Below are 22,205 nucleotides of genomic sequence, written 5' to 3' on the forward strand. Positions count from 1 at the left end.
ATAGAGAAGTTTGTAGGCAGAAGAAAGTCTCTGCCATACACTGTGCATAGACTGACTACCTGGAGCAGAGATTGCAGTCAGAGAGTAGAGGAATCACCTGAGAGATTCTGAGGGGCAGCCAAGAATGAATGATAAGCCACCAGTGAGGAACCCTTTTAGTTATTTGTCTTGGGAAGAATGGAGGTGGCATTTGAGCCCATGTGCTGTGTATAGAGTAGAAATAAGAGCAGCATACCGCAGTATTCAGTGCTGAGGAGTAAGTTATACAGGCCTAGGCTGTGGTAATTGTAAGTAGAAAGGAAAATCTCTGGTTTATGCATTTTTTAACAAACAATTAGTCTTTTTTACCAGGAATTGTGTTAGATATTGGGGTAATGTGGATGAGTAAAGCCTTGCTACCCTCAAGTAGTAGCTCATGGTATAGGCGAGGCCAGGAGCAATCAAATACAGTAGGACTGTGCACATATGTGCTAGTATTTCTTAGTAATCCAGCATGTCGTTTCTTGCAGAGAATGGGAACAACTCTCCTTTGCCCAAATATGCAACCTCACCAAAACCTAACAACAGTTACATGTTCAAAAGGGAACCTCCTGAGGGCTGTGAGAGGGTCAAAGTCTTTGAGGAATGCTCGTAAGTATCCCCCCCCATCCCTCCCCCACCCCAAACTTTTATTATGAGAAGTAATAAAAGAATTTCAAATAGGCTGAAGAACAGTACAGTGACCACTCGTATATCCAACACTAGATCCTATGGTTAACATTTTGCTTTGTCTCTTTTGTGTTTTGGTGTTAGTTTTTACAGAACTGTTTGAAAGTAAGTTGTAGTCATGACATTTAACCTTGAATTCGGTTTAATACTTATTTCCTAAAAGTAACCACTCCTACATAACCACAGTACCATTGTCACACCAAAGAAATTACAGTTATGCTTAACATCAACTAGCATCCAGTTATTATTCACATTTCCTCAGTGGTCCCCAGCATATCACCCGTGGTTATTTTTGAACCTGTAAACAGTCAGCGCCACACATTGAATTTAGCAGTGTATTTATTCAAGAGACCACAGATCTCAATGCAGGGTGGGTTTCCTCCTTTCAAGGATCAAATTCCCTTCAGTTTTTAGTCTCCAGTTCTTTAAACAATTAAAATATTTTCCTGCCAACATGGGGAAAAGAACTCTATTACTTAGCAGAAACATGTTGCTGTGATCAAGATCATAGAAGAAGCAGAACTTTAAACAGCGTCTGGTACCCTTGGTATGCGATCTGCTGTACTCATGTATTTCTGTTGGCTTTTACTCTAGTCAGGGACTCTGAATTTTAGACTCAGAACCTGCTTAGAAAGTACTGCAGCCATGGCCTACTTTCAGCAGCCTTGGCCCCTTGCCTTGTAAGTGATGGCTGCAGGGTTGTAGGTACGTATGATGCTGAGCAAATTAGGTGACAAACATTATTTGAAGAGAGAACGATGGTACATATATAAATCTCATTTTTCAATCTCGTTGCAAGACTAAGAGACACCTTCTGGCTTTTTCTCACTATGAAACTAAAAATACAGTGTGGAGCTCGTCCAGCCTTGTTTGGTTCACATAACTTCTTTGTTCCATCATGAGTATCAGAATCGTTCTGAAACATGGCATCCTTTTGTTCTGTGTGCCCCTCCTGTCAGTGCTTCCTTTAATGTCAGTTCTAAACAGTTTTCCACACAAAGAGCATTGTCTTTGAATCCCTTCACCTTCTCTACTAGGAGATCCCAGCTGTCAGTCTTTTTGCTTTTGTGACAATAATTGAAAACCCTGTTTTAGCAGCTGCTTATTTACTCTTTGCACCACGTAAGTCTGAAGGCATGCTTGGTGCCAGAGTTTAAGTAGTATTTCTCCACACATGTGTTTCATGGACTCCTTGCACCATAATCATCCAGGAAATTAGTTCAGACTACAGAGTCCCAGGTCCTACCCTAGCCCTAGCCTTAAGGAGTGAAAAAATACGGAGGTAGATAGGACCGGGAGTATGCATCTTTAACATATCTCAGAGGACTTTTATGCTTCACTTGAACATGCTGGCTTAGACCTTTTCATGAGAGTTCTTCAGAAATAGTCATTTTAATAGGTAAAAGTTAAATGGTCCACGTGGAACCTTTTGGAGTATTTGACTCATGGCTGATGGACTTAAAAAGCAATTTGAATTTCTGTATAAATGACTTTTGAGTGAATATTGGTTGTGTAGGTTGGTGTCCTGTGGCATCTGCCTAGACTGTTATGTTTGGAATAGTTCTCAGTATCTGAACTGTATACATACAGCTGTGTTGCTTGTTTCTAAAGAGGGAAGAAAGGATGGGGAATATGTATGTATTGTGTGTGTATGTATGGATGGATAAATAAAAGGTGAACCATGACATATAAAATGTTTTATGGCATATCTCTCTGTTATTAGAAGGTAAATCTCTTCTTTTTTAAATGCACATAGTTTATTATAAATTTTACTGACATAAAGGATGTGTAGCACACAAAAACCTATTTATTTTTAAATATCATTTTGTATTCCAAAAGGAAATTAATAACAGTAACCCAAGAATGGATTTTTTAGAGCTAATTTTAACCTTCTATCAATAAAACAAGTTACTCAAAGTCTGAAATATTGGTTTCTTTTTGCCCCAGATCTGCATGTCATAATTAGAGCAAAATCCTCTGGACGCACTAGCATTAAAGCAAGGGTAATTATTGGTCCTAATCTTAAAATTTTAGCTTATTTAATCATTCTTTAAAGTATATTTTTCTAAGTCTTCATTTTTGTTTAAAGGTAGACTTAAAGATCTGAACCAGCTGTTGTAGTCAGGTGAGGGGTTAATCTCTCATTTGCATGTTTATTTGCCTGAAAGAAAATAGGTAGTTGGATTGGGGCCCAGAAAGGACAAGATCAGATTTTGCTTTTTTTTTTTTTGATACAGCAAAGACCTTAGCCATTCCTTCTGCACTTAGTAAGTCCTTTTTAATGCAGTCACATAGGCTGTTTCCTGATCCCAGTTAATGAACTCCTTGACCTTAGTTATCTTAGGTTCCTAGATATTATGGCCTCTTTGCAGTATAGAGATTTTTTTAAAAGTATGACAGAACCGCTCTTTCTTCCTTTCTTTCCTTCTCTCCCATTCTAAGTGAATTGGAACCACCATTTCTTAGCTGATAATTTATTCCTGACTTTGAAAAGAAAATTGCATAAGGCTTTTAAAAAAAATAGCAAAGAATTCCTTACATCAGTATGAAAATACCTATAATAATTATCCAGTCTGGCCATCTATTTTTCAGAAATCAGCTAGCAAGCAGTTATATCTGTTTTGAGAAACAGTCACTTTTGGTATAACTTATGGAAAAATAAAATATTTAAATTAGTTCTGAGGTCTGTACGTGTTTTGTTTTTTTGGTTTCGTTTCTTTTCTTTTTGTGTGTTTTGTTTGTTTGTTTGTTTTGTTAAATTGAAGAAAGCTTTGTAGTAGTATTAGAACTTTCAGCTTCTATTAATAGTGGCATAAGTATTACACTGGTCATGCACCTCAGGGGTGGGTAATGAATTTCTTGGAGAATCTTCTCCTAAAAGTTAAATGGAGTAAAAATTGATTGCTTTTGGTGGATTGGGGTCATGATTCGAAGAGGAGATACTGGAAGAGGGGTAGGGGGCGTGATGCTTTTTTTTTTTTTACTGTTAGTGTTTTGTTTCTTGATCTGTGTGCCTGTTAGACAAGTTATGATTTTTTATGTTATTTTGTGTAAGATCTGTTGCCTATTCTGTTTTCGTGAAAGCAGAAAGGGAGTTAAACTGATTTTAGGTTCTGTCATTAAAAAAGTCACAGTTATCAGATCATTAGTTGAAGAAAAACTGAACAGTTTTTTTGACTCTTAAGTATAAATATATGTAATTTTTAAAAGTGTATTTTTGGTGCTGATGGGATATAGGTGAGAGGGAATTTTAGATTCTCTTTTAGCAGTATAGAGGCTGAGAAACTTACTGATAATAATGATGCTATATAATTAATGTTGTATTGAGAATTCATTTGAAATGTGATCCCATTTAGGCCAGAGCTGAAACTTGGAGTAGGTACCTACTTAATAGCATTAACAAAACAAATTAGCCTTAAAAAAAAAAAGTCAGTAAGAAGTTTGTCTGTATTTCAGAAACACAAGTTTTCATCCTCAAGATCCATTAGCAGCATTGTGTCTTAACGTGATTTTTAGCAAGATAACATCGAACAGTAAATAATTAAAAACCTAAGCCTCATTTGGAGGGTGTGAAACTTGATTAGCCCTTTTTTCCCCTAATATAAGAATGAAAGTTATCTACTAATTCTTCGAAAAAAAAAAAAAAGCATTATTTAATTATACAAACATAATATCAACTTCCTATCTGCTTTAAGGAATTGAAAACCATGTTGTCAGTAAAAAGAGAGGTGTATGCCCTTCTTACGGTATATCCAAACACACATGTGACCCTAAAAGTACTCACCATCTAAAGTTCCCACTGTGTCCAAGAATAGCAACACACAAGTAAAACAAATTTAAATGATGTAATTTCTTTCTTCTTAAATTATTCTTGCCAAAGCTATCCATGGGTAGTATTCACTATTAATAAAATATGCCTACCCAAAGCACTGCCTATGTGGAACATTTTTTTTTTTTTGCACCTGCTCCCCAGGTTTGTTGTTTATCCATTCTTTAAAACCCAGCTCAGATGTTCCTTCCTCTGGAAGTTATCTTCCTACCAAACTCCCCCTCTTTCTTTGTGCCAGAGGTTATTTACTTGCTTGTTCTACCTCTAAACACTTTACAGACCATTTTTATCACATCTCTCAGACATGCTTGTGCGAGTTTTTAACCTTTTTTTGCTGTGGACATCTCTGGCAGTTTGGTAAAGCCTTTGATTCATAGCTTCTCTGAATTATGTTTTAAAAACACATTAAAAATTATAAGGGAGACTGATAATACTGGAGTAGAGTCTGTCCCTTATACCTCTCTCGTCCCAAGAACTACATATTTAGTATGTCTCCATGTATGTCACTTTATCATTAGGTTTCCAGAATCTAGTGCAGACTTGGCACACCTGGATCTTTATTTATTTTTTATTAGGAGAGATGAGAACCATACTTTTATCATATGATCATACTACCTTTTCCCACCTGAATCTTGATTTATTTAGGTTCTTCCATTTGAATTTCTTCTTAATTTTGTGTCACTTCCATGTTACTTTAACAGTTTAAATTTTGTATTTTTACTTTCAGGGAATACCACTAACACTTGTATCCTTTTCCAGCCATTTGGGTTAATTGTCAAGAGCTCCTGAGGAGAGGGAAGGATTTGGTTTCAATAAAACCTTTAGAACAGAGGACTGTCATTAGTTTTACCTTGATTTTACATTTACATTATGCTATTCAGGAAATCATTATGGCTGTTAACTCAGAACTGTTTCAAAGAGATTTTTAAGCATGCTTGGAGAAGCCAAGCCCAGCAAAGTTTAGTCACGCAGTGGCAAAGCTCAGCAAAAGATAGACATCTTGGGTCATTCATTTCCTTGCCTTTGCCCTTCAAAATAGTACAGACTTTGGAACAATCATAGTGGGACAGATTTTTGTCTTTAAACAGCTGGAATATCTTTTGCTTTAGGAAATTCTTTATTCACATTGGCTGTCTTAGAGCTTCACTGAGATGCCTGAGCATCCTGTTTGGAGCCTGGGCTCTCCAGGGAGCTGAAATCAACAGTAAACTCATGTCCTTCCAGCATTCTGAGATGCATAATTCAAATCATGTGTCCTTTGGTTGATGGCATTTGGAGCCTTGGACATAGCTTGAGTTTTGTTTTCCTTTTTTGTGTCTGTAAGTTGTTGTTGTTTTTAAAGAAAAAAACTTACTTCTGGTGTTTCGTGACTTAAAAGTCTTGGTTTATTTATTCTGTGTCTAGGCCAAAACAACTTCACGAAATCCCGGCCTTTTACTGTCCTGACAAAAACAAGGTGAATTTCATTCCTAAGAGCGGCTCTGCTTTCTGCCTCGTCAGCATCCTGAAGCCACTCCTCCCCACACCAGATCTTACCCTCAAGGGCTCTGGCCATAGCCTGACCGTCACCACTGGCATGACCACCACTCTGCTGCAGCCCATCGCTGTGGCCTCCCTGTCTACAAACACAGAGCAAGATCGAGTCTCTCGAGGAACGAGTACAGTCCTGCCCCCGGCCTCTCTCCTCCCCACGCCAGAACCCATTGAGGAAGCAGAAGGATAGGTCCCAGTGCTGCGAGGCTGTAGTTCTGGGCAACTGAGAACCTCCTCGACCCCTTGGCAGCGATGGCATCGTGGCTCCTGGTTGGCTGTGACGTGCCCCAGCTCTTCCACACTGATGCGGCGTGGCGTGGCTGCTGGAAGGGAGCGGCCCCTCTGGAGGCCGGCCCTCAGCGCCGAGCCTGCTTTTGCTTAAAGCACCGGTTGAAACAAGAAAAAGGTATCGTTCTTTCCTTTTGAAGGGCCAATATCACGTTTTTTGTTCTCAAATTAGACTTTTTTGAAAAAACAAAACAAAACAAAAAACTGATCCCTGCAAACATGATTCCTGAAGGGAGACGTGAATGATGCTGCAAGAACCATCTTTTCTATGAAAATGACTATTTTATACCAATGTTACATTTTCTGGAAACGTAGCAAACAGGATGTTCTTTGGTGGCCTCTGTTTCTTGTTTCCCTTTCTAGATGTGTGCTTTTCTCAGCTGTTTTCAGCTTTGGGACCAAAGGGATTGTTGACATTTTCCTAGCAATCTTAATCTCATGACTGTGTTCTTCTCCCAAACAAGAATTGATAGGTTAATAATACCTTGAACCAAGTATATATATAAAAAAGATAAAAAGCAATATGAGTACATTATGTGACTTATGTTTTCTGATGTCAGAAGTTTGTGCTTTGGGTGAAATATCTGTAAAACTGCTGTTTTCTTCACTACTCCTGTACACATTTCACCACGTTGTCAGAAAAATTATAATCTGGAGACAAGTGCTTTAATATGTTCTCACCCATCACTGGAACTTGGTTTAAAAGTCAGTGAGCCAAAAGGAAACTTCACTGCCCAGTGTCGACTGCTAGCTAGGAGTAAGGAGCCCCTTGGATTTTCTGCGCAGTATTTATCACAGGAATGCCCTTCTGTCCCGCGGGTGTCATTCTGCCTTTAACCGTCACTGTATCATAGCCCCAAGAGATCCTGAAAATGGCTGTGCATGGATTTCCTCCTCTGCTTTTGTGATGTTGTCGTCTTGTGGATTTGGTCTGGGTTAGTAGTTTGCCAGGAGTGTGATCCATTGAATAGCAACCTTTAGTCACAGAATCTTGAGACTGACGTTTCCTTTGTGGTGGCTGGCACTGAGATATGTTGCCTACAGATTTTGCTAGTTTTTGCTCCAGCATTCCACACAGAGGGGGAAAAACAGGCCAGAAGGGCTCTGGAGCATAAACAGCAGGCGCCTTTGAAGAATTTGGGATTTAGGCCGATCTTAACACAAGCACTGCCGGAATCGCATGAGAGCAGACTTCGTGTCTGGACATGTGGTATCAGGAGCAGCGCTGCTTAAAAAGTCACAGCATTGCTGATAGAAAGCATCCTTCTAAGATCTTCATGAACTACCTTACGATGCAATAATTTAATGTTCCTATACACATTATAGGAGGAGAACATTAATATACTGTAAAAGGGATTCAGTTTAGAAGGTTAATATGTCAGTTTGTCCAGATATATCCCATCAAAGAAAACCTAGTGGTAGCAATAAATCTTCTGAAAGGACTTCTTATATTTAAGTACCTTTAAAACATCTAAATAATTAAAAATATGCCCTGTTAAAAATGGAGATGGATTTAGGCAAATTAGGTAAACTCAACATTTGAATAGTCTCAGGTTTCAGTTGGTAGGCCTGATGAATTTTGGTACTTTTTCCGCCCAAAACTGATTTAGCTGGAATTAGTACATTGTGGCTTCTAAATTGGAAAAGCTCAGTTATTCAAGGTCTAAATGTTCTCTGGTGGGGTGGTTTTTGAGAACCTTGATCATTTGACTTTACTGTTTCACCACTGAGAACTGCTCTGTCAGAAGTACAGAAGAAGGGCAGAACAAATCAGGTGAGCTGGTGTTGAAGGTTGGAAGTTAAAAGTAAGGTTTCAGAAAAATCCCCAGTCAGTTTTTGGATTACCTGAATTCTGTTAAATCTCTGTTCTTTTCCTTGCCTCAGACTTCTTTTGCCGTCTGGACGTGGTCACAGGCGTGTTTTACTAAAATGCCACTTTGTAAAGTTTTTCTTCTTACTCTGTTGTGCACATTTGTCTAACATCTTTCTATAGAGTATTCATATATCCTTAATCTAAAGTAATTTAAAATCAGAATGGGAGACAGTTTTAAGATACTGTCATTTTCATAATCTTATAGGTGGAACTTTTAATGTTTGGCTGTAAGGAGAATGTGAATTTGCAGGTAAATGAATTATATGGCAACCAGACATAGCCCTCGTGTTTGGGAGAAATAGAGCCTGATGTATGAAGGAAGGAAAAAAGGTACAAGGTATAAAAAAAACTCTTAACTGCCAGTGCCAAAGGGCTAAATTTTAAGTTTATGAGCTTTACGCTGTCTTGAAAAAATATTGATTGCAGTCCATTTAGCTTTTATTTAACCTTGGTGCACAGGTGGTTGACTTTTTTTTAAATGGGTCTACTCTTAATAGAATGCATAATATTGTTTTCTAAAATTACATTCCATAATTATCTTGTTATTCTGTAGAAAACTGTACAGAAGGTAAGTAAATCAGAATAGCTTCAATGGAAATACAATTTAAATTTTTTTTAAATTTTGAATAAATTTACTTCCATTGCGGTAAAAGAAACAGGTGGCTTGTATATTTCAGCAAAAGGAAGCTATTCTCTGGTTATTAACTTTGTCAGTGTTGTTATTTTTACTCTTAAACAGTTTCTTCCTTGCTGTGATAAAAATATACATTTACTGTTTCTGATCATGACCAAGTCTGTATTACTTGTCAAATTTAGATCTTAAGTTGTCATGGCTTTTGTGAACAGTTATTCTTTGATTAATATGGTGAGCATGGATGCCAAAATTATTTTTTAATTAGGTTCATTTTATTTAAACTATTTCTGATATTTGTGACAAGCCAAATCAGCCTTTTAGAAGGTGCTACTGCTAACTGTGGAATAACTGGCAACAAGGAAGCCCCCAACCCCCCCTTTTTTTTTTTCTAATGGTTGGCTTTTACTGGGAAAAGGTATTTAAAAAAATAACAGAATTTATAGCCTCCTCTGTGTCCATGATTAGGACTGGATTGTCAGAATTTTCTTTTGTTAAAGGAAGTAAAAGAAAAATCGCCACTACTGAATTTATTAAATACTACTCTGAAGATTCATTCCTTAATGCTTAGAATTTTGATGTTTCAAAACTAGATTGGTGGAAGTGCTGAATCTGCATTTAAAAAAGCTAAAATACTTAATTTCGCACTTTAAGGTTTAAGTTTTACTCTTCCTAAATTAGGGATAACCAGATAAGCCCTGAACAATATTTTGTTTATACAATCCTGTTGATGGATATAATTTATGTTTTTTAAAAGTCTTTATTTTTCATCCCTGCTAAAGCTGTGTAAATCTTTTTCAAATGCAATTTTAAAAGTTTTGTTTTTCTAACAAAATTCTCCCAAAAAACTGCATTTCTGATGGTGATAAATATTGTTACTGTGTACTTATGTATTCCCTATATCTGAACACTTGTTGCTGCCTCACAAGAAAATAGAACTTTTATGTTAAAAATAAAGTCTGTTCTTCTTGAGAGTTTTTTTCTGTGTACTTTTATGAATATTGCCTCAAATGCAAATTTCTTTTCAGATATTTCTAGCTTGAAAAAACTTTAGTATATTCTTTTTCACAGGTAGAATAATGAATTTGTGTTAAGTAGCAGGATATATAATATTCTCAGTTGTTCTTCCTTATTTCCTTGCTACCTCCTCCTTACCTTCCTCTGGAACTGAGAGCGCCTGGTGTTTGTGGTACGTGCTAAGCAGACATTAAAATATCAGCAAGCGCACTGAACGATGTACCTGTTTAAATTCAGTACTTTACAGGTTGTTAAGAGATTTAGCTGGGGGCAGTCACTTAATTTCATTCTAAATTACACATAAAGGAGTTTTTTGCCTTTTGGTAGTTCGTTCTTGCTAAGCCAGGTATATTCTTCCTTTGTGACAACGGTTTATAGATGCAAGGCAGTTGTTTAGGCTGAGGGGTTTAGTCTGTATGAAGATTGTATGCAGTATAATCTCTTAGAAAGCAGGGTCACCTTTTAGGTGTAATAAGTGTCACCATGGCTGCCTGTCATAAAAAGTGGTCACCAAATTACTTTGTAAGGAATTCTAAAAATTATTTCTGGGGGGAAAAAGTTAACCATAATTTGGATATATAGGTGTATGTGTATATATACATACACACACAGATATAAATACATAATGTAACATAGCATCAAATATGAAGAGAATCTCTCAAACTGGTGTAACATTTTCTTCCATTTTTCTTTTTTTCTGTCTTTTCCCTCCACCTTTAGAGAGGCTGAGAGGAGAAAATTAGATCTTAAGTTGGGTGTGCCTAACTTTGTTTGATTTTTTTGCTTTGATTCATTAATATTAAATATACCCCCTTCCCCAAAAAGTTTTTAGGTCTATAATGATTCTTTCCCTTTAATTTCTTTTAAGTGGCTGGTTGTGAAATACTTAGCATCCCTTCCTAGGAGTTCCCTGCTAATGTATATCATTTTTTCCCTTGCTAAGATTGTTTGCTTTTTAAATATCTTTATTTTAGACCTCTATTAGAATGGGCTTCCCTGATGGCTCAGACAGTAAAAGAATCTGCCTGCAATGCAGGAAACCCAGGTTTGATCCCTGGGTCAGAAAGTTCCCTTGGAGGAAGAAATGGCAACCCACTGCAGTACTCTTGCTTGGGGAATTCCATGGACAGAGGAGCCTGGTGGGCCACAGTCCATGTCGGACATGACTGAGCAACCAACACTTTCACTTCTATTAGAACATGGCAGGATAATACAGGTGACTTCACAGGTGGTGCAGTGGTAAAAGAATCCACCCGCCAATGTATGAGACTCGAGACGTGGGTTTGTTCCCTGGTTCAGGAAGATCCCTTTGAGTAGGAAATGGCAACCCACTCCAGTATTTTTGCCTGGAAAATTCCATGAACAGAGGAGCCTGCCAGGCTCCAGTCCATGGGGTTGTAAAGAGTTAGACACAACTGACTGATGATGTAATATAAATAACCTTTGTATCTCTTTAGTTCAGTGTTTTCAAACTGTTTGGGTCTTGAAATGAATTATATAGGTCTAGCTAACATTTTTTTTAAATGAAGTATAACAAAAAACATAAGTATATTCAGACATGAGGGGAACAGTATTTGTATGTAAAGCTTTTGCTAGCCTTGAAAGTGAAAGTCACTCAGTCCTGTCAAACTCTTTGCGACCCCTTGAATATATAGACCATGGAATTCTCCAGGCCAGAATACTGGAGTGGGTAGTCATTCCTTTCTCCAAGGGATCTTCCCAATCCAAGGATTGGGAAGGGATTTGACCAAGGGATCAAACTCAGGTCTCCCACATTGCGGGCAGATTCTTAACCAGCTGAGCCACCAGGGAAGCCCTTAGTAGCCACAGGGATACATATGTACTAGGTTGTAAAGTAAAATATATTTCTTATTGTGAGTTGTCATCAAAAATGATTTGAAAAATACTGTTGTAGATACAACTTTTGTATATATGTGTTTTGGGGTTGGTCTGCTATCTTAACAGGGAGACTGCAGTCTTTAAGGATACTGTTCCTACTTCCTTTTAGTAACTATCTCCAAATTGCTGGTTTTATTTAAAAATTTCTCTTCAGTGGTTTGCATCTTCTTCACGTGGAGAGTTTAACTCCATATGCTCTTTGTTTGATTTTACACAGGAGTATGGATGCATCATACTACATCATGTTTTGGAGAAGACTATCATGGAGCTCAGGGCTTCCCTGGCAGCTCAGTTGGTAAAGAATCCGCCTACATCACAGGAGACCCCAGTTTGATTCCCCGGTCAGGAAGATCCACTGGAGAAGGGATAGGCTACCCACTCCAGTATTCTTGGACTTCCCTTATGGCTCAGCTGGTAAAGAATCCACCTGCAATGTGGGAGACCTGGGTTCGAACTCTGGGTTGGGAAGATCCCTGGGAGAAGGGAAAGGCTACCCACTCCAGTATTCTAGCCTGGAGAATTCCATGGACGTATAGGCCATGGTGTCGCAAAGAGCCAGACATGACTGAGCGACTTTCACTTTCTATCATGGAGCTTTGATGGCCAAAAAACCAGGAGTATGACCATTCATCTCAGTTCCATGCCTTCAGCAGTTAGTTTTGAGATCATGGGGATCATTCAGAGGAGATCCAGGAAAAGCCCAAGATTTAGGGCCACAATTTGGGAACTAGTTCTGGCTCTGCAGCTTAATGGTCATGGGATCTTAAGCAAAAAAGTCACCTCTTTGAACTTCAGTTTTCTTGTGTTATTTCAGGAAATGCTGATGACAGTGCTAGTCAGTTAGATGGCCAGTGAGTATGAAAAATAACAAAACTGGAAGCAAACATATGTTATCTTCTCCTTTCTGTTAGGTAAGTTTATTCATTCCTTAGAAAAGCCACAAGTTGTTGATCAGGGAAAATGATCCCATGAAATCCATTTTACCTTGTAAAGTATAATACAGTCCAGGGTGTTTAGCTGAAATCATAATAAAGGTGGGTAACACTTTCTGATAGCTTTCCACATGCCAGGCTTAGTGCTTACAGAACCCTAGGAAGCCAGATACTGCTAGTTACTATCTTATAAATCACAAGATCAGAATTAGATTAAGTAACTTATCCATGGTCATATACCTGAGAAATGTCAGACTTAACCACAAAGCCTCACTGCTACTTCTCCTGTAACAGTGACATTAATAAAATATAAGTGTCCGGTATCACTGCAGATTATGTGCCCTTAGGTCATTGCCTTGTTTGTTCTTTGTGGTATTCATTGGTTCAGCTGCTGGCAGTTTGGTTCAGAGGGCAAAGAGAAAGTAAGCTGGTTAAACACCAGTTCCTGACCAAGCAAGTTAGTGACACAAATCCTCAAGCTCTGGTTTTTAATGTTGCTACAGCTGCAGAAATTAAAAAGAAATATTTTCTTTAATTTGAGAAGCATATCTTTTAGGGGCTTCCCCAGTGGCTCAGTTGGTAAAGAATCTGCCTACAATGCAGGATACCCAGGTTTGATCCCTGGGTTGGGAAGATTCGCTGGAGAAGGGAATGGCTACCCACTCCAGTATTCTTGCTGGAGAATCCCATGGACACAGAAGCCTGTTAGGCTATAGTCCATGAGGTCTCAAAGAGAAACGACTGAGTGACTTTCAGTATCTTTTTTGGAGAGGCAAAAAGTGGGGCTTTCAATCACATTTTTGGTGAATTGTTTTTTAATGTGACTTTTTGAGGTAAAGACTTAGAAAAGTAATTTTTAGCCTGTTACTTTGCATGCCCATTTCAGACAGACAGTAAAATCACCCAGATGACAGTTTAGTTCCTATGTAACATTAACAGGAGTTACCCCTGGATCATCAGGCTGTGGAGGATTTCTTGGTCGTCTACTTTTCCAGACTTTTTAAATGACAGAACATTATTTTGAAATGGGATGAAGAAACTTTTTTTAAAGGTAGTAACACGCCCTTCAAAATCTTACCTGTTAACACTCACCTCACCTTTATCTCCAGTTTGTACTTAGTTTTTGGATGTTGATTGGTTTTATTTACACCACTGAGGAGAGACCCATGTCTTGAATTTAGATGCCAAGGACAGTTCTTAATGAACTCTGTGTGTGTGCGCGTGCTTAGTCACTCAGTTATGTCCGACTCTTTGCGATGCATTGGACTGGAGCCCACCAGGCTCCTCTGTCCATGGGGATTCACCAGACAAGAATACTGGAGTGGGATGCCATGCCCTCCTCCAGGGGATCCTCCCGACCTAGATGTCAAACTCACGTTTCCTGTGTCTCCTGCATTTCAGGCGGACCCTTTACTCACTGAGCCATCAGGGAGCTCTTTAGTCTTCTTTTAAGTTGCACATAAAACATGGGAGAAGATAGACTGTGACCCATCCTAACAATAAGCATTTCTCTTCCCATCCTGCTCTGAAGGTCTTCTTTGGTGTATTTAAACGAACCCTTATTGTTGTGTGTTTTAAATGCATTACTTTCAGTACTGCTGAATTGGTTAATATGTTACAGTTTAATGTAAAGTTAAAGTTTCCCAGTTTAATGTCTACATCCCAAGATTCTGGGTCTGTTTCACTGCTCAAGGTAAGGAAATGCAGGGCCCTGCCAGTGCTGTGGAAGATAGAAGTAACTGGATCAATTAACCCTGGCTTTCTGTTCTTCCTGTCAGCAAATCAAGTTAAGTAATATGGCTTATATTTCACTGGTTATTGCATCCAGGCTCAGAATTTTGCTGTTTAGTATTCTGTATTTTGTTACCAACAGTATTTACACAAAGAACACACATTCTGTTATTTCCCATATCTTACAAAGTCCCTCCTGCATGAAACAGAAAGAATCAGTCTCACAAGGATATTAATTGCCCTGGTTTTATTTTCATTCTGTGGTATTCAAACTACCTTCTTATGGTCCTGAGGTAAAAACCAAAGTTTTTGAATAGGGAAACAATAACTAGATTTGTATTGAACACTTTAGAAAATTAAACTTTTTTATGCCATCTTATAATTTTATTATTAATAAAAGAGGCTCAGAAAAATAGCACATTCAAACTTCCTTTGTTGATACACAGTAAAGACCTTTACATTTCCAGATGGTCTGAAATACAAACTTTTTCATTGTGCAAATACTGAAACCTGTTTTGTTAAAACAGGTTGTTTCTAATCATATCAGAGTTATGTTTTACAATTACTGAAAAATTTCAAAAAATACAAAGTCACACCAATTTGATCTTAATCTGCCCTAAAGTTGGTTGAAGAAAGATTAGGCAAATTTTAGTTCTTCTGGGGGCTTTTCTAAGTTTATATGTATTTTTGTCTGGTACTAAAAAGTATAAGATAGCTATCTCCCCCACTTAATATATAAAAGCATTCATTTATTTTGATAAGAGTTGTTCTCAGCTCACCCTTGGTTAAGGTTAATTCATTTATTTATTGAATGGTGGTTCTAGATTTAACCAAATAGCAACTGATCACCTTTCTGTTCTGTGTTTATCCTGTCCTTCCTTTCACTCTCTACTGAATATGTGCTTGATTTGCTATTACACCTATTTTAGGTGTAATATAGACGAATTTCTGTTTCTGGCTCTTAAATTAATGACTGAGCTTCAAATAACTAACCTTGAGAAAAAATAAAGTTTTAAATGTGCACTTCAAAAATGGAGTCATTAGACTTGCTGAAGTTATAACTGGACTTTCTAAGGCAGTGTTGCTTTTGGGGTAAATGAGGAAATGGATACTCTGTTGAAAGCAAAAATGTTAGAGAAACTAAGAACTGAATAATAAAAATTCTGATATGTTTCTATTTTTTTTATAACATTTGCTCTTGGAAAACTAGGGAGCAGTATCCCCCCTACATCCACTCTTCAGGTATTTAGGTCTAGTGAGAGTAGTGGTTTTCCTCTGCACTGAATGTCTTTGTTTACACCATAACAAGGACTGCTCTGCATGGATGTGAGGGAGCTATACCAGTAGTTTTTAACTAATGCATTAGTGAAAATTAATGAGAAAAATGGCAAAACTCAAGACAATTAACATTTTCTGAGGTACTCCCAAAGTTGAGAGCTCAGAGTGACCATAGATACAGACTTTAGATTGTGATTCATAATCATGACCCCTGGTGATGGGAGTTTTGGTGGAACAATGTACTACACTGTGGTGAATTTCACTGAATAAAAAGGGAGAGTTACAAAATGCTTCTTAAGGGTTAAACCAGATAAAGAAATAGGAATAAGCACGTGAAAATATTTTAAGGAAAGTTTTACAGAATCTTTTAAGTCCATATTTCTGACCCTCAGTTAAGGTCTCTCTAGCCTACCCACTACTTGACCACAGTTGTGGTTTTCCAAAGAGCCTGTGGGCAGTTCAGATCGTAGTTAGGCCAGACTGCTATGGATGGGAAGTGGACTGCGATTTACCTGCCCTAGTCCATTCCTAAGAAAATGTTTTTCTATATACAGTGACTCAGAGATTACAAGCAATTCTCCTGTAAGTAATAGTTAAGCTTGCTTGGAACTAGGAGTATAGTGAAATCTGCTGTGAACATGTTTGTGAAAATGGTCGTTTATACAGATACAATGGACTGGACCACGATGAAACAGGATACCGGGTGAACTGCTTCGGAACTAAGGCTGGGCAGGAAGAAAGAATAGGACATAGAGTGACTGGGTCTACAATGGCTGTGCTTTTATCAGCATATACTTCAACTTTCATTAAAGCACCTGCCTTCTGATACTTAAGACTCTAAACCTTCCAAGGGTAAGTTTGTCCTTAGTAATCAAACAGAACCTCAGCTGATGCCACCCACAGAAAAGTGAAAAAATGAAAGACTGCTTTACTGATGGTATAGAGCTTTCTGTAACTTTGCCAGAAAGTATTCTGGGTTAAATCATGTTAAGAAATACTGGGTAAGTATTGCACATCTGTTCGAGGGTTAATTAGATTTTTCCCTCATTCAAGTAGACGTTTCCAGGTAATTGCAGGAATACGACTGCCAGTTGCCCAAGGAGTATCCTCCCCTTGGCTTCTTTCAGGCAGCATGTGAATACAGTGCATTGTGATAGGAATGTGTGAAGACTTAGGCCTGAAGACAAAATGAAGTATAATGTCTGAAATACTGTTGGACAGTCCCGTGGTTTATAAGATGGGAAGAGAATTTTCTGTTTCTACAGAGGGTGGACTTAGCAAATATCTCGTCCTGCTACTTTCCCCCAAAAATTCAATAATGAAATTGGAGGGTGTCCATGATTTTGTATGAAGAAAAAGAACTGAGAACTACATTTTAGCCTCAAGTGGAGAGAACAAGTACCAAGTTTCTCTGTGATTTCATCAAAGAAAACTGAGTTCTCAAATCTTATTCTACCTTTCTAAAGACAAAACTAGTCTTGTTTCTAGTGCTATATTCCACAACAGAAAATTCCCCCCTGCCAGTGTTCTATTTAAAAACCAACCCCAAATCACAACCCAGTTTACATGCTATCCTTTATCTACATATAGAAATCTCACAGCCAGCAAGGCAACTCATACATAAAAGGCTTTCCAAACAAATAAACCCAATCCCTACTGACAATTATCCCTAACTGTTATTCTAAGTTTTGGTATCAATTTCAGACTCAATAGTTTCTAAAGTTTTCCATATATTACCAATTGCTGCAAATCCAAGATATTAAATAGACACTTAATGTATAAAAATGTGGTTGGTCCTTACCATCTGTCTAAAGTTGGCTGTCAAGGGTTAACTTTGCAAACACAATGTCTTTGTATGTGAGTGACAACATAAACTCCTTTCCACTAAGGCAGTAAGTTGCAAAACTGGTGTCTCAAGGCCACTGAAGTGGCATCGTAACTTCAGTCAAGCATTAAGAAGTTCATCATCTGAGTGTCCAATAGCATCTGGGTTTGAAAGTGGATCCAAGTCTGCAAATAGACTGAACCAGGCTGACATGTCTTGGTTACCACTGTTGGGAGCTAGTAAAAAAGAAAAAAAAAACAACACATTGAAGAGTCCCAGATTTTTTAAAAATCACATCATTGTACCACATTTATGATTTTAAAGTAGATGCTGCTTCTTTTGAATCAAATTTAAGACAACTGACAAGAATAAACATCGATTATGTCTCCTTGAGGATAATTGTGAAAAGCTAATTGCATGTTGCTCTGAGAAGGACTTGATTAAAAGTGAAAAGGCAAGAAGTAATAGACTCAGATAAGGCTCAAGGTTAAAAGTAACCTTTGTTCCTACACTTGAAAACTTAGTGCTTGGAATACATATTTATTATCAAAGTAATCTTAAAATACTAGATGTAGGGGGAAAAACAATCCCCTAATCCTGTCACTCAACAGTTGTCATTTTCATTTACAGTTGTTTTGTCTTTTCCATGTGTACTTTACAAATTTTTGATAAATATATTATGGAGTGAATTATGTCTCAGGTACAACTTCCCTGTTAACCAACTCTCCTTGTGGAGAATGGAAAATTGCATATATGGATAATCTACAAGTAATGGGCAGATAGTCAAGAATAATACATTTATGCTGAAGGCTGGGACTAGTGAAAAGACTGTTCAGTGGCATAGACAGTGGGTCATCTCAGAAGGCCAGGGGGTCCAGAAAGCAGGGCTGAGACCCAGGGGACAATCTGAAGATCACATATGAGACCAGAGATGCAGTGGACAGAGGACGGAAGGCAATCCAACTCACAAGGCTAAAGCAACCCTCTCTTAAAAATCATGGCGATCACTTCACACAGATGAGGGGGCTGGAGCCTGGGCTGTGGGGATCCCAAGCCTCAGGGATCCAGACAGAGCGAAAGGCAGCCTTGTGTATCCAGTTCTGTTTCTGGGAACCCCAAGGTAGTGTCAGTGATGCCCACACAAAATTCTGGCTCTGAGTCCTGGGTGTACTACCTACTAATAAGTAATAATGAGCAAGTCATTTAACCTTGGGTCCCCTTGCTTCATTTGTAAAGATCATATAATTTATTATTAAACCAGGATACTTGAGAGGAAGTGGGGTGGGGTGGGGGGAGGCTATTAATAATTAAACTTGAAGAACAGTGTTAAGCAGGATATGTGATCGTTTCATTAACACCTAAACTCCCTCAAACAGCTGTTGAGAGGTTCTGATGAGCATACGAAAATCGTACAGCATTCTACAAATGTGGCATGGTTTTATATTTATCTGTCACAATGGGAAATGAAGGTCTTAATTACGTTATTTTCATGGGGGCTTTCCTTGGGCACTTTTCTTGCCTACAGAGATTCTTAAGAGGACAACAACTAGAGGGTGAATGAGCGAGTCAGGCGGCACTAGCGGTAAAGAATCCACCTGCCAGTGCAGGAGGCATAAGAGACGTGGGTTCGATTCCCTAGGTTGGGAAGATCCCCTGGAGGAGGGCACGGCAACCCACTCCAGTATTCTTGCCTGGAGAATCCCTTGGACAGAGGAGCCTGCTGGGCTGTGGGTGGCACAGAGTCAGACATGACCACAGCGACTTAGCATGTACACATGTATACAGGAAAAGAGCCTAAATAACGAATTTTCATATAGTAAAAGCAACCATAAAAATACCAACATCAAGAAACAGAGCATGACCACTCCTTAGAAGCTGGCACCCTTCCAGGCACTACTCACACCACCCTTACCCAACCCCTCACCCAGCATCCCAGATAAAATAAATACCATTTGGGGCTGTTAGCAACAGTGCTGTCAAAACATCCTTTTGCATCCATTTCAGTCAACAGGTGAATGCACTTCTGTTGGAAATGTACTTGGAGTGGAAAGGTACATGCATCTTGTGGTGCGTGTATTTCAGTTTTAGCAGAAACCGCCAGTTTTCCAAATGGTAATAATAATTTACACTCCCACAAGCAGTGTCCAAGCTCTTCCATATCCTTGTTAGCATGAGCGGTTTTCAGTTTTTATTTAAGCTGTTCTGATAGGTGGGTGATGGTATTATTGCATTTTTGGTTTTAGTTTGCATTTCCTTAAGGTGGATCAGCTAGTAAAGAACTCACCTGCAATGTGGGAGATCTGGGTTCAATCCCTGGGTTGAGAAGATCCCCTGGAGAAGGGAATGGCTACCCACTCCAGTATTCTGGCCTGGAGAATTCCATGGACTATATATAGTCCATTGGGTTGCAAAGAGTCAGACATGACTGAGCGACTCACTTCACTTCACTAATGACTAATGAAGTGGGGGGTACTTAATGAGTGAATTTTAAAATTGTTAAGAATTTTATTAAAATTCTAAGGCTTAATTTTGTTGTAGCTTTTTGCTGAAAGCTTTTCCTCTCTATTTTCCCCCCACTAAGCCTCAAGGATTACAGCCAAATAGCAGTGCTCCCAGTATCTCAGCTTTTCTGTGTTCAGCGGTGAAATTTACTCACTTTTTAAATGATTAAACACAATTAAATTTTAGTGAGTTGAAAAAGAGAAGACTAAATTCAGAAGACTGAATCCCTAAGGGTGTCTGTGTTCAGAATTGGCTGCTGTGAATCTGTGATTTGCTTGGAATTGACAGATTCCCCAACTGATTTATCCTAAAGTATTAGGAAGAATAAAATAGGATTCCATGAGTCCACAATGATACATATCAACAAGTAAGTAAAACTGAGGACAAGACAAAGCTTTTCTGTACAGTAGAACGCCAGCTAGTAAATGCAGAAGGAATGACGAAACAGAACTATCATCTGGCAACAACCATAGTAACAGACGTTTCAACCACAGTAACAGGTTTCATGCAGCAATTATCAAGGAATGCTGAGTTAGTGGGTGAAACTTTGATCATCAGGAACAACCCATTCTCACAGTTTCAAAATATTTTTCCACATGGTAATTATTCATCACAAAGGAATAAATAGAATAGTAATTGGATAGTGAATAAACCTGGCAGACACCACCTTAACCAAGTGACTGAAGTTAATAACATCGTAAGCAATGGGGCAAAAGAGGCACTGTGTGCCCCCTGGTGTGGTTTGCTAAGAACACACAACGTCGTTCCTGTGCTGCTAGTCCTGACAAAATGCATAACCCGAGTCTATGAGACAGCGTCAGATAGACTCAACTCGAGGAATATTCTACAAAATAAACCACACACACAGCCACAACAATGGAAGGCAAAGATTGAGAAACTGTCCCAGATTAAGAGGCTAAAGAGACGTGACAACAAACACAGTATGATCCTGGATTGGATCCTGGATTGGTCTAGGAAAATAATCGTTTTCTCTTGTTATAAAATACATTATTTAATTTATAACACTACTCTTTTTATAACAACTGAAAGAATCTGAATAAGATCTACAGATTGGATAACAGTAGTAAGGTAATGTTTAATTTCCAATTTTTATCACTAAATTGTGATTATGTAAAAAGATGTCCTTTTTAGGAAACAGATGCTAACGTTTTTAGGGGTGAAGGGCATTATGTCTGCTTCTTAAGTGTCAGAATAATTTCAGTTCACAAGAAATTACATATACCACACACACAGAATAAGGCAAACATGGTAACATTTTTTGAAATCTAGGTGGGAAAATATGAGAATATTTGGTAGTATTTTTGCAAGCTTTTTTTGTAGGTCTAAATGGTTTCTAAATTTTAAAATATTGATACTACAAAGATTTAGATGTCAGCCTGAAAGTGCTCCCACTGGTCAACATGGGGACAGTTTGAGAACCAAAATGATTAAGTACAGTAGTGATTATAAACCACAGAAAAAGTATGAATCCATTCTAACAGTGAATACATATGTAAATAGGGAATAAAAGATAGTTTTCTGCTTACAGCAGAAGGGATAGGCCACTCACTCTAGTGTTCTTGGGTTTCCCTGGTGGCTCAGATGGTAAAGAATCTGCCTGCAATTTGGGAGACCTGGGTTCAATCCCTGGGTTGGGAAGATCCCCCTGGAGGACATGGCAACCCACTCAAGTATTCTTGCCTAGAGAATCCCCATGGACAGAGGAGCCTGGAAGGCTACAGTCCATGGGGTCACAAGAGCCAGACACAACTGAGTGACTAAGCACACACAGAATTGGGCAGGTCAGTCAGGCAGTTTAGTCGCTCAGTCGTGTCTGACTCTTTGCGACCCCATGAATTGCAGCATGCCAGGCCTCCCTGTCCATCACCAACTCCCAGAGTTCACTCAAGCTCATGTCCATTGAGTCGGTGATGCCATCCAGCCATCTCATCCTCGGTCGTCCCCTTCTCCTCCTGCCCTCAATCCCTCCCAGCATCAGGGTCTTTTCAAATGAGTCAGCTCTTTGCATCAGGTGGCCAAAGTACTGGAGGTTCAGCTTCAACATCAGTCCTTTCAATGAACACCCAGGACTGATCTCCCTTAGAATGGACTGGTTGGATCTCCTTGCAGTCCAAGGGACTCTCAAGAGTCTTCTCCAA

General features: G+C 38.6%; 2 protein-coding genes across 2 annotated transcripts in view; one reads left to right on the forward strand and one right to left on the reverse strand.

Moving 5' to 3' along the window:
- The window catches only part of FAM117B (family with sequence similarity 117 member B), a 68,303-nt gene extending 61,816 nt beyond the window's left edge, over positions 1-6,487 (forward strand). The window contains exons 7-8 of the mRNA XM_068969272.1: positions 510-630; positions 5,942-6,487. Of these exons, the coding sequence (XP_068825373.1) occupies positions 510-630; positions 5,942-6,260 (440 nt within the window). The 3' untranslated portion in view covers positions 6,261-6,487. The remainder of the gene's footprint in view (positions 1-509; positions 631-5,941) is intronic.
- Positions 6,488-17,664: 11,177 nt separating this feature from the next.
- Positions 17,665-22,205, reverse strand: part of ICA1L (islet cell autoantigen 1 like) — a 34,414-nt gene continuing 29,873 nt past the window's right edge. The window contains exon 12 of the mRNA XM_068968804.1: positions 17,665-17,780. Within this exon, the coding sequence (XP_068824905.1) occupies positions 17,665-17,780 (116 nt within the window). The remainder of the gene's footprint in view (positions 17,781-22,205) is intronic.

This window comes from Capricornis sumatraensis, chromosome 3 (assembly GCF_032405125.1).
Source record: "Capricornis sumatraensis isolate serow.1 chromosome 3, serow.2, whole genome shotgun sequence".
Classification (NCBI taxonomy): domain Eukaryota; kingdom Metazoa; phylum Chordata; class Mammalia; order Artiodactyla; family Bovidae; genus Capricornis; species Capricornis sumatraensis.